Raw genomic sequence first — 12,716 nt, 5'->3', positions numbered from 1 at the left:
ACTGGTCAACTTAATTGATCAGCATTGGAGAGCTTTGAACGATTCCTGGATGACAAGTCCTCAAGACACACAGGAGTTTCTGGATGTCATTTCATCTTTGTTCTTTCTTTCTCGACTCACTGATTCTATTTTCCAAGTCATTAACAACTGAGGACAAAAGAACAAAAGAGAACAAGATAACCTTCAGGACTAGAACTGGCCACCACTCTGTAAAGGGTATTTGTGGAAATGAACAGAGCTCTACATAGACATTTATACTCCAAATAGATAGTAGTTTTGTTGTTGTTTTTTTCAATTGTGTGAATTGACTAAACAATAAAAAATAAAGGTCCACCTAAATTCAAATGTCTTTTCCATGTGTCAGAAAGAAAATCTTAAAAAAAGAAATCCCCTAAAGATGTTGCAAATAGCATGTTGTTTCATCATTTATTTCCAGAGGTGAAATTGACTTCATTCTGTCTTTTTGTTTTTAATAAAACACTTCAGGTGAGCAAAGTCAGTTTAGTTGACCTGGCTGGAAGTGAAAGAGCCGACTCCACAGGGGCCAAAGGAACCAGGCTGAAGGTGCGTGTTGAGTTTTTGAACTGTTGAAAAAGCTTAAACAGTTCTGAAGGACGGGTTAGTGCTCTACAAGTCTTTCTGACTTGACCTCCCAGGTCAAATCTTGGCCTGGCGTAGGACGGCTTTTTGAAGGATGTTGGGTCACATCCCACTTGCGTTAACCTTGCCAGTTCTGATAGGAAGTGCTGTACCGGAGGCAGTGACCAACCTGTGTCAGAGTCATGCTATGCAGCTTCTGTTCTAGTATCTGGTTGTGCTACCTAGGCTCAAGCAGTGTCTCAGCACGGCTGAGAAAATGACTGAGGATTGACTATAAATTCTCAAAAAAGAAAAGGAATAAAGTTCTAATTATATTCTTCTGCTGATGAATGCAATCATTTGTTTTAGCTTGAGCATTTTTTATCCTATTCCAGGAAGGTGCAAACATCAACAAATCATTGACCACGTTAGGAAAGGTTATCTCTGCTTTGGCTGAAGTGGTGAGTTTCTCAAAGCCTTGTCTTTGTGGTGAAGTATAAAATTGTGTGTTAATAAGGTGACTGAGTCCTATAAAAGTGTGGCAAGAGAAAGAAGACATATAATATAATAATAAAATAATAATATGAACAGGCTTTTGACTAGCCAGAAATTGTATGTATTGTATAATATCAATGGCATTCACAAACTGTCTAAATCTCCAAAGCAATTCTTTCAAATATGTAGACACTTGCCTTCAATAAGACAGTGTATGAGGTGCCTGTGAAATCTTAGTCCAAATTAGTCAGTGTTGATATTGAAACACTGTCTCCCTGCCTGCCAAATCTCATGTCACAAGACATATTTTCTTTCCTGTGTTCTTCATTAGTGAATTGGAACTATAATAGTCTCATTATCTTAATTGACTTAAAATGTGATTTAGATGTGATTTGGTACACTGGCCTTTAGCTAAAAGGTTGAATTAACCTTTGAAAAAGGTTGAATTAAACAAACGGGGTTATTTATTGTAGTATGAAACTTTTATTTTTTATGCTATGAGTATTACAAATGTATCTAAATAATTCTAAACACTCATTATTTTTGTTTATTTTTAGGACTCTGGTCCAAACAAGGTAAGATGTTTTTATTCAAAATTGTGAAAGAGAAAAAAAAACTGTTTTCATATTGAAATGCTTTTACCTTTTATTTACCTTATAGTTTAAAAAGTAATTCCTCATTTTCTTAATTACCAGTACAGTTTATAACATCTGAGTACAACACTGAATTTTACTGCAATTCAAGTTTAGTTTTTTACTAATCCTGACCTGTGTACATATTTCCTACGGCAGAACAAGAAAAAGAAGAAAGTAGAAAGCTTTATCCCTTACAGAGATTCTGTGTTAACGTGGCTTTTGAGAGAAAATCTGGGTAAGTTTTCTTCTTTCAGGTACATATTTGACCTTTGTAGGGTCTATTTTATGACAGGCCATTTTTCACCTGAGCAGGGATGGACTACAGTCTTGTAACTCGGAATACAGTAGCACGACACCTAGTGTAAGCCTAGTGAGAATGGGATCGTGCTCCCAGTAATAGCACTGCGTTTTTCCTTACTTAACAGCCTATTACTGAACTGATCGGTTATTAACGAGAAACATTGTACTGGTTTCACTACCAGAGACCTGAATCTTTGAATCATCAGCTTTTTAGAAACTAGAAAAAGATGCCATTCAGCTAATTATTCAAATCATGAATTTAAACAAGGTTTTAACTGGGTGAGAGAGAGCTCTGTTGCAACAGAAAACAGTAGATACTGGGAACACAAAGACTAGGGATGGGAATTGCAGCTACAGTATAGAGACCCGTGACTGACTTGTAGTGGCTGACCACAGCCTGCCGGCCCTGTCTGACACCATTCCCCCCTCTCTCAGGTGGGAACTCCCGCACTGCAATGGTGGCAGCCCTCAGCCCAGCGGACATCAACTACGACGAGACCCTCAGCACTCTCAGGTAAGGACTGCTTGCATATGGCAGCCCTGCATTGGTGAATCTCACAGCACTGCTCCTCTCTCATTCACTGCAGCTTTCCTCAACAGTCAATAAATTGACAAGAGACCTGCTTTCATTTCTTCCAAAACATTTTTGCCTTTGTGCTAATTTTCTGAAGGTGAATGCAAGCTGTTGAAATGTTAAGGATTGCATACATTTATAGAATTTGATTGATCTGTTTAATGCTCCTTTGATTTGTAATATTACAGCTTACACAGCCTTCAGACACTGATGTCTTTACATAATGCAGTGGTACATTAAGCTTCATTACTTCATATAAAAATCAACTGTTTAGCCATATTTTTTCTTGTTCTATAAAAAAATCAAACCTACTTGGTTCTCTACAAATTTATTATGTTAGTGCCCTGTAAACCACAATCCCTATGTTCTATGGCCTGTAGGTATGCTGATCGGGCCAAGCAGATTCGCTGCAATGCTGTCATCAACGAAGATCCCAACAACAGGCTGGTCCGTGAGCTGAAAGAGGAAGTATCGCGACTGAAAGACCTGCTGTACGCTCAAGGCCTTGGGGACATCATCGAGAGTAAGAGACACTCGGCTCTGTATGGACTGTGTGAAACTCCAGGGTTTTGCACGGCGACACTCCTTTGCATGCACATAAAGGATACTCCTCATCACGGCCATACTCACCTGGCAAACTGACACACATTCACATCTGCCTTGTTTAATGCGTTTAGGATTTATCGAGCTGGGGAAGATCAAGTTGTTTTTCACGTGAAAAAATAATTGGCAGAGGAATCTGGCTGTGAAGTCAGCTGTGATTGTGGAACAGAGTCAGTTGTGAAGTTTTGGGGTGATCGACATGTAAAGGTTGGGTGAAGGACACTCGTGCGTTTTCAGGTTACGAGAAGGGTGGGATCTGCTTTCTGGTTTTGTTTGGGCTGGGACACCTGGGCTCTCCAAACATGTGCGCCCATGTACAGCAATGGCTGTACCTGCTGCTGCTCTGGCACTGAGCCGATCCGTAAGAGATGTATGAGAGGGACCATCATTTTGGAAGGAATGGTCGGTATGCCTACGCTCAGAGAAAAAATATGATACATGTTTGTGGATGTTCATCTTAAACCTCACAACCGACATGACCTTTGTCTTTTTCAATCATTGCAGAAAATGTTACTTAACCTTTCACATAAGTCATAAGTCTTAATGTGCTCTCTTCTTCCTGTCTCTCTTTCTCAGCATATCGGGGTCCAGGCACCGAGATCGCGGGTTTGAAACGTGTGTATCTCAGTGCTCCTATGCTTTGCAGCTTAATAGACTTAGCAGGACTGTCTGCAGCACCAGAGGAACAGTGTAGAAAGTGGTCTTTCTCTCTGTATAGATTGATGTTTTATTTCTTTTGCGACTTTTGATCATAATGCCTTCTTTCATGCTTTATTTTACAAGTATTATTTTAATTTCATTTATTTTAATCTTTGACAGAATGCTTTCACTGGCAAATAAATGCATTTCCTTCTCTTTTTACTTTATGTACAGTACACAGTAAAACATTGACAATCTGGTCAGGAAAAAGTAGAAACCTAACACTTTAAAATGTTTCTAAAATAGAGAGAGTAAGTGAGCTGGGGTATTTTCAGAAACTGTATATGAATGTTTACCCATGGATGTGGGAGGTTTTAATAAGAACCGATTGTTGTCCAGGTGACACCTGAGCTCCTGCATTTCTAATCCTGTTCACAGCGACAGAGCGTGAGAGCATGTGTCCTCCGAGACATGTAAGACTCTTGAGCTGTCTTATTTCTAATAAGGAGTACAGTGGGGAGTCTGATTCCAGATTTGGGTACATACTGTAAAAGGGTAAAATGATTTAAAGGGTAAAAATATTTTAGAAATATAGAGCCAAATCTTAAAAGTCCTTTTTTGATTACTTGAAAACAAATAAGACAAAGGTTAATTACCCAATTAATTTTTTACCATATATAAGAGCAAGGAGGTGTAGCCACTCATTGCTCTAATGTACAAAAAAAAAGATTTTATTACTGTAGCAAAATCAAATGAATTACTTTTCCAAGTATACAGTATATATATATAAAAAAACATCTGACAAAAATGAAAAGCTATAACAGGTAGGGTCCTTTCTTTTTTGGGGGGTTCAGTTCCTTTATGTGAAATCTTACTTTTCCCAAAAGATTATTTTATAAACCATTGCAATGATGCAGTCAAGCATTTGTCCCTAAATGTAAGTTGTGAGGGTGCAGACCCGTGTTAGTTAGTCTGTGAAATGAGGTTGTTCCAGCAGGTAAGAGAGGCAGTAAATATAGTCGTGTTAGACAGCCAGAGTCGGTGAGCTCTGGTGCTGCAGAGCAGCTGTCCTGGCCTGTGAAATTGCTCTGGCTGTGGCCCATGTGCTCAGGAGGCCTTGTGCGTTGGCTGCAGTGCTTTCGCCATTTCCCCCACCTTTTAACAGTGAACAATAAAGCAGAAAAAACAGAGTGTTGTTCCCCAGGTCTAAGGTTTTTATGATACTGCAATCTCAACCGCCTGGCTTGTTTATTTCCAAACAGAAAAAGCCACGTCCTGCAACAATATGCTTGGCTATAGGTCAGGAAAGATCCTTTTATAATCGTAAAAGAAAATAAAAACTATAATTTACTTCTTGTGACACCAGGCTGAGGTAATGCACCATATTCCTTTTTGCAGCTTATCTTCACAGGTGCAAAGATACAGTATACACTTGGATCCCTTACCAAAGGTGCACATGCAAAACAATTGAAATGGAGGCTTTAGAGTTCTAGTCCATAAAATGAGTGCAGTCTGAAATGAGCTCAATTTGCAGAGAAAATCTTTGTGCCCTCTTTGACTTCACTGTTTGGTATTACACCATTATGAATAGAAGCGTCAGTGTCTTGTCGTATTACGCACTTGCCTGGTAAATGAATGAGCTGTAATATCATGAGAATTGACTGAACCAAATTAGTTTGCTTAATCTGAAATTGCTTTTGTATGGTACAATACTTATTCTTTCTGTTTGATTAATGAGCCTTACAATTAGGTATTACAATTATGTATTGGATGCTTTGTACCGTATTTAATGTATTGAAAGAGTTTAAATTAGAATGCAGTACAAATGGGGCAACCACTGCTTTTTCTTCTTTTGTTGCTGAGGACTGACAGACCGGCATCTCAGTGGTCCTTCCTGATCTGCAGACCTGCTTCAGCTGGCTTTGATACCTCATGCCTGGCTTTAACTGGCAAACAGGAGGTTTCCATGGCTGCATGTAGGGCAGGGAGTGTAAACCCTGCTTTTTTTCTTGGCTTAAACCTTGTGTGCCCCTGGCACTGAAGCCCCTTTGCATTAAAACTAAAGGGCTGGGAGCCAGTGTAAAGAGTTGGGCTGATTAGTTCTGGGAAATGGTGCAGCACAAAACTGGTTAGAGTTGTGTGCTGAGGAGCAGTTTAAATTAGATGACTGATGATAAGCTTTGAATCCATTCAGACTGCTATTGTCAGACTCCGAGGCTGAATTCAGTTTGCACCATCCATATCCACAGGGTGGAATTCTGTCACTTGCACAATTCTTACAATAGAGCCAGCATTGAGCTTTTTCTGCATTTTTGGCGCACCATGCCGATTCAAAATGCAAGACATGTAAGGTGAGCCACATATTAGGCTTTTATTGTCTAACAATTGTCAATGCAAAATCAACACATCATATAAAATTGTGGCGACAATGAGACCAGACAGTAGAAATTAATGATAACTTCATATGGCTTTAATTATACATGAATTAAAAAAGGTGTATCAACCATGATATATAGTGAAGAAAACGGATGATTGATGTTGGTTTGATCAGCACACAATATATAAAGTCACTCTGTACAAATGTTCTGTAGGAAACTGTTGTCTTTCAGCAGTCATTTAGTGTGTCTACATTTTGTCTTAAGACTCCTGATTGTGTGTCTTGGCTAGGTCCAAAAAATAATCAACACAACAGATGTTGTCTGAATGCACCTCAGTTTATTTGTCATATGTGCAAGTGAAATAAAAGGCTTAAAAATGAAATGAACTCTAATGTATATATAATGTTTTAATTATTCTCAGGGGACAATGAAAATGACTTATCACCTGAAAGAGAACAAGATAAAACTAGAAAACCTTAAGCAGCTTTGAAGGCTTCTAAGCAGGTCTCTATCCACTGACTTTAACAGTACAATTGAACTGCGAGCAGACAAAGAGGAAACTTGAATGAATTATAAGCCTTTCATTGGACTTGAGCATATGACAAATAAACTGAACTGTACGGATACCTGCCAAGCTTGGAGTTCTTTGGCCAAATGGTTTTTGAACAAGAACACTTAGCACTACTGGGCATATTGCCAAGGAAGAGAAGAGCTGTTCTGGGATTAAAAAGTGTCCCTGCGAGGCGTGAGTCTGAAGCAGGTTTTAGTGAGATGAAATCTGCCAAGTTTCATGTCAAGTAACGTTAGCGGTTCCTAAGATGGGGGTAGTTTGGAGTTTGAGGAAAACAGCAGTCAGGATATCATTTTTGTTTAAGCAAAAGGAGGGTTACCTGCTTTGGAGTTAATTTATCTAACAGATTTTGATAAATGTACAGGATGCATTTTTCCAAGAGAGCGATGACCCAGTTTAGCTGTATAAAGAGATGTTGAAACCTGTGAAGTGCAGTCTGAAGCATTTCTGGGTGCAGTGAAACATCCAGATTTTCAGGTAAATCAGTACAGCAGTTCTGTGGTTTGGGATAAAAATAGTGGTTAGGTGGTCATTGTAGTTTATGCAGGAACTCTATTTTACCTTTATATTAATCATTGTCATTACAGTGAGACAATATGCACCATGTTTGACAAACAATCAATGAGGAGTAGTTTGTGTAAGGGGCTGTACTTTTACAGGCTGGTGATGAAATGGAAATGATTGCACCCACTTGTGAGGTGAAAATCAGGGGGAAGCTTTAGATTTTCATGAAACCTCAGAGATGTCATCTGTTTCCAAGGCAGCAGCATTTTGAGTTTTCAGAACAAAATGGCTGTAATGTGGCCATCTTGGTAAATGCAGGAATGACAATGTGTCAGATGCCAATGTTGGTCAAGTTTGAATTCTGTCAGTGCAGGGGCTTGTAAGAAGGTTCTCAAATACCCAGGTCAGGAAACCATCACTTTGAATGGTGCATCTTTCATACTGTATCTGCTTAGGGTGATATTACTAGGCTAATCAGTCTTCAAAATTGGGAAGAAAAAAACATCTGCACCATTACTGTCAGAACATCCGAGAGATATGAAATCTTATAGAAAGGAACATTATGCTTTTCTTTGTTGTAATACTTCAGCAGTCTGTAGCAGACAGGAGTTTGAAGAGTTGTTTATTGCTTTGTGAATAGCTAATATGTCTTTTGTTACATGCACAAAAACACAAAAACATTTAAAATATTTTGTCATATTATTATTGTATGGTGAAACATTTTAAACATGATTTTACTTTAAATAATGTTAACTGTTGTGATGAACAGCTTATTACTGTACATTAAACGTTTTACATTTCCGTCTGAATCCACAGATGGAATTTTTTTCCTCTTAATTGATTTTTATAATGTTCTGTTAAAGTGTCCCGTTTTGAAGCTGCTGAGCTTCCTTTGCTTTTAACTGCAATGTGATCCCAGCAATATAAGCTGAACGCTCTCTGGACTGGTGGTGCGGTTCATGATTGTGATTGTTAGAAATGAAAATAGCTTCTTTTCAGGCACCTCTGGGCATCAGTGTTTCAGTTAGAGCTAGGCTGAGTGTTACATAGTGGGACATTTGGATATCGATCCACAGCAGTGTTTTGTCTGTGCAGAAAATCTTAAAATAACACTGCATCTCTAAGTTCTAAATCTGTGCTATTTTGTAGTTCTATCCCAGTGTCTGATAGACATGATTTGATTTTTTGCAAATGTCAAAATGCATTAAATGCATCTGTGTTATACTGAGTCACTCTGGGTCTACAGTATATAACCTGAGTTACAGGGCAGAAGGGTATATAATGGAATACAAATGGACCTTCTCTGGATAGACTTCTTATAGATGTTCTGGACATTTTCTAAAATTAGTTTTACCTTTTGTTGTTTATAATAACAGAAGCAGGTGTTATGTACAATGACAAGATATTTTATTCTTTAAAAGCTAAATTAGAGTTTTGCCCATCTGATCTAATTGACTGGCTTTTGTACAGGGAGAACTTTGGAATAAATCCCTGATTTTTAGGAAATATCAACAGTGAAAAGGAATTCAGTGCTTAATTCAATAAGGAAGATGGTAGGATTTATCAGATTCACCTTGATTTATGACCACTCATATTTTCAGCACCCTACTAACACTGTATTGAAAGCAGCATCAATGGATATTTTGCTAAAAAGACCTACATTTCTTTTGCTTTGTAATCTGTACTGCTGCCTGCTTTCACTGTCTCTTCCGAAGTGATCGTGAATGACTCTCTAAAAGTCCACAGTGGATTTAAGTAGAGTTTCTCTTTCTGGTTAGCATCTGTTAATTGGCCTCTTGATTTTTTGCCTTGTTTTTGGGATTTATTTCGTGCCACCTGTCTTTTTTTCTTTTTTTTCTTCTCTTTCCTTTCCCCCTCTTTTCTCTGGAATTTTTCCGTTTCTCTCGCCTCCTGCACCTCCCTGGCTTTCCCCACTCCCACCCGAACCCCCCCCCCCCCCCTCCCCTCCCCACTTCCCATTCCTCTGACAGACTTATCCGATTTCAAGAACAATAACAATAATCGCCAAGCTGTCAATCAAAGGGGTGATCTCTCCACAGTGACCAATGCCATGACGGGGATGAGTCCCTCCCCCTCTCTCTCCGCCCTGTCCAGCCGAGCTGGCTCCATCAACAGCCTGCACGACCGCATCATGTTCAGCCCGGGTAGCGAGGAGGCCATCGAGAGGCTCAAGGTCAGTTTCAGAGGGCTTCCGACAGAGGGTGCCCATGTTGGTCTTTTTAACCGTTGAATTGATTTTCACACCCTCCGATTATTCCATTTTTACTGGGTGTTCACCTTTTAGAAGATTTGCTTTTTAAAGTAAGCCCTTGCCTTGAATTTTGGGCAGCCCCACGAGACGACAGTACACCAGGAGCTGGAGGTGAAGAAGTCAATTCAGTTGTTCAGTCTGTTTGAATCCCTTATCCTAACTCAAGTTCACATGTTCAGGAGAAAATATAGACGAAATGTTCAAAGGGAAAGGTTGCAATGTCTTAATCTCATACAATCCTGTGGTAAGTATGCATCAGGTTAACTGTCCCTGCCAGGCTGGTAGGGGCGGCAAGGACAGAGGCAGTCTTCCAATGAAGGAGAAGGATTCAGGCCAAACAGCAAGGACACGAATCAGTGAGCACCAATTAGCGTAGTGTTGTACCGAGAACATAGGTGAAAGTTCATTTGCAGAACAGGTTTGCAAAAAACATATTAGAATCATTGTATGTGTACAGCATGTGCTACATTTAGGAAGCATGAAGAATAACCATCTTACTTTGTGGGGTTTTGTTGTATTTTTTATGGCTCCTCATTGACTCCTGTTCTATTCTTCTTCTTTAATCCTCAAAGAGTTCTTTGTATGCAGAGCATAAATGAATCATTATACTGTACTTCATATGCTCTTGAGATGAACACTAATGAACATTAAAGTCATTATTCATCCACGAAGCATGCATATATCTTACAGTGGTTCCATCAACAGCCCGCACATAGTAAAAACCTTATCAGACAGAAATCGGTTCATTGCTTGACTTTTTTTTATTAACATCAAAAGCAAGACTGTATCATGAGTATTGCATTAGGAATCACATGAGGTACCCTTCTGTGCCAGCATTGTGGACTTTGATCTCTTCTCGATGTAAGAGGCCGTTCTTGTTCCATCAGGAAACTGAGAAAATCATTGCTGAGCTCAATGAAACTTGGGAAGAGAAGCTGCGTCGGACAGAAGCTATTCGAATGGAGAGGTGAGGTGGTCCTACACAGATCTGAGCAAGAAAATCCCTCTGTAGAGAAACTACTGCTAGCCTTCTGTTGTGTAAGACGTCTTCCTCTTTAGGTGGCTTCTTACACATAGGCAAACAAACAAATTTGTTTAGTGATTAAATTCTGAGCTCCAGATTATTTGGCTTTGTACCAGGGCCAATTTTGTAAACCTTCGACACAGATTTGAACTCCACTAACTGTGATCATTTCTGTGATGTGGAGTACTGCTTAAAACTTTCTTGCTCTGACAAAAGCAGTACTACATTTGTTGTGGGAGCTGATCCACTTACATCCTGAACAAAAAACTTTGGTCCTGGGCCATTGAGTGTCTAGCTGGCAAACAGCTAAGATGAGCTGTGTGACCCCTTGTTTGTAATGTGACTCAGGCCTTTTCCAGGTGCTTTTTGTACTGACAGTTAAAAATACTTGTGGCAGTAGCTCAGTGCTATACCCTGGGTGACTGTTAAGTCGGTCATATGGTGACCATAGTCTGCAAATCTTATCAATTTAGCCACCACCCAGTTTTTAGGTAAAAAAGGTATTTCCCCTTTTATTGAAATCTGCATCATAAGCTTGCTGTGGGCCAGCTATCTTTTCCTTCTTGCAAGTGCTGGGGAGCTCAGTTTGCAAAATAATGCATTTGCTGGATTCCTAACGGGGAGTGTTGATTTCACCAGAGAGGCTTTGCTGGCAGAGATGGGCGTGGCCATGCGGGAGGATGGTGGCACTGTGGGTGTGTTCTCCCCAAAGAAGGTAACAGCAAAATTCTCCCTTGCTTAGGATCTGTTTGTCTAGGGGGGAATAAAGTTCCAAATATCATTTTCTGTGGTTTCTAAATATTATCTGCAGTATTCACAATGGACAAAATGTGTAAAATATATTTAGCACCCCATTTTCACTTCCTGACATGGCGTACTCACTAAATATCTGGTTGTACTGTATATTAGGACACAATTGCTTCCTCTGTCAGACCCATGTGAAATATTTAATGAGCCATATCACACTTGTACCAACAGCCTAAACAGAGGTGCCCTGAGTTATAGCTGCTCATTTTATTTTACCGGGGAACTCTAAAAACTCAGTACTTGGTGTTTATTGTGTGGGACAAAAAAAGAAACAAGTACATAACAAAAGAAACAGATTTCTTTTTCATGGTGAATGTGCTTCTGTTTGAATAAGTGCAGTTTATCTCTCTGATGTGTACATGCAGTTCCAAAGTTTACATTTAGTTCATATGTTTTTAACATGTTAATCTGTGTTTTACTTTTGTTATTCATATACAAGCATACTGTACATTTGTATTTGTACTTTCAACATGCCAGATACTGGTGTTTCTGCATTTTTAATACAATATTTAAGAACAGCAAATAAAGTTCTATTTCCTATTGATTTATTTTAAAGCCTGCACCGAGAAAACCTCAGCCAGTATTTATTGATACAGTTGGGCTGTTTTCCCCCAATGAGGTTTGTTACAATGAAACACTTTTCATTGCTCTCTCTGAGTGTACCACTTTATTTACTGTGAGTTTCCATTCAAATTCTCTTTCCAGCTGGCCCCTTGCTTTCTATTTCAAACTATATATATATATTCATTAAATATACAGAGAATGGTTTGTTCCATGAACTAAAGTTAATTAATGGACCCGAGTGGCTGTTCTGGTGCTAACCTTTTGGATGAGTTCAATGTATTGGAGGGTCAACACCAGCCTGTAGGACTAGGAAACTGTGGTATTATCATAGGGAATCTGCTCAATCACCTGCTGTCACTAAAGTGGTGCTGCCGACATGCCAGGTAAAAATAACACAGATGAGTTGACAACAATTGTCACACAGAATGTGTTTATAGTCTTTATTCTAGGCTGGTGCAGGAAGGGGCAGAACCACCGTATGCTCATAAATAATTAACTGATCCACACTGGGTGTTATCAAAGGGGGAAAATTACTGCTGAATGGCCAATACAAAATGGATCTAGATGTGTTGAATTGCTTATGTCTTGAGGTTAAGCACTTTGTTTTACATAAAAGTGCTTATGGTCTTGAGGTTAAAGCACCACTGAGATAATTTATCACCTGTACATTTCTGTATGGTCTGCTAAGGGCTGAAGGATCTTGCTAACAAGATGAAGGCAGTGTTGTGTTTAATTTAGAAGGCATTATAGAAGCAGAAAGAGAGATCATAC

General features: G+C 39.2%; 1 protein-coding gene across 1 annotated transcript in view; it reads left to right on the top strand.

Moving 5' to 3' along the window:
• kif1aa (kinesin family member 1Aa) overlaps positions 1–12,716 on the top strand; it is a 91,044-nt gene that overhangs the window by 32,785 nt on the left and 45,543 nt on the right. Inside the window, exons 8-16 of the mRNA XM_088912614.1 lie at positions 487–564; positions 975–1,040; positions 1,632–1,649; positions 1,866–1,944; positions 2,445–2,523; positions 2,964–3,106; positions 9,339–9,472; positions 10,438–10,517; positions 11,214–11,289. Of these exons, the coding sequence (XP_088768740.1) occupies positions 487–564; positions 975–1,040; positions 1,632–1,649; positions 1,866–1,944; positions 2,445–2,523; positions 2,964–3,106; positions 9,339–9,472; positions 10,438–10,517; positions 11,214–11,289 (753 nt within the window). The remainder of the gene's footprint in view (positions 1–486; positions 565–974; positions 1,041–1,631; positions 1,650–1,865; positions 1,945–2,444; positions 2,524–2,963; positions 3,107–9,338; positions 9,473–10,437; positions 10,518–11,213; positions 11,290–12,716) is intronic.

Source organism: Atractosteus spatula, chromosome 4 (genome assembly GCF_055471065.1).
Source record: "Atractosteus spatula isolate fAtrSpa1 chromosome 4, fAtrSpa1.hap1, whole genome shotgun sequence".
In the NCBI taxonomy this organism is placed as follows: domain Eukaryota; kingdom Metazoa; phylum Chordata; class Actinopteri; order Semionotiformes; family Lepisosteidae; genus Atractosteus; species Atractosteus spatula.
Note: the sequence above shows the minus strand (reverse complement) of the source record. Positions and strands in the feature narration are given on the sequence as shown.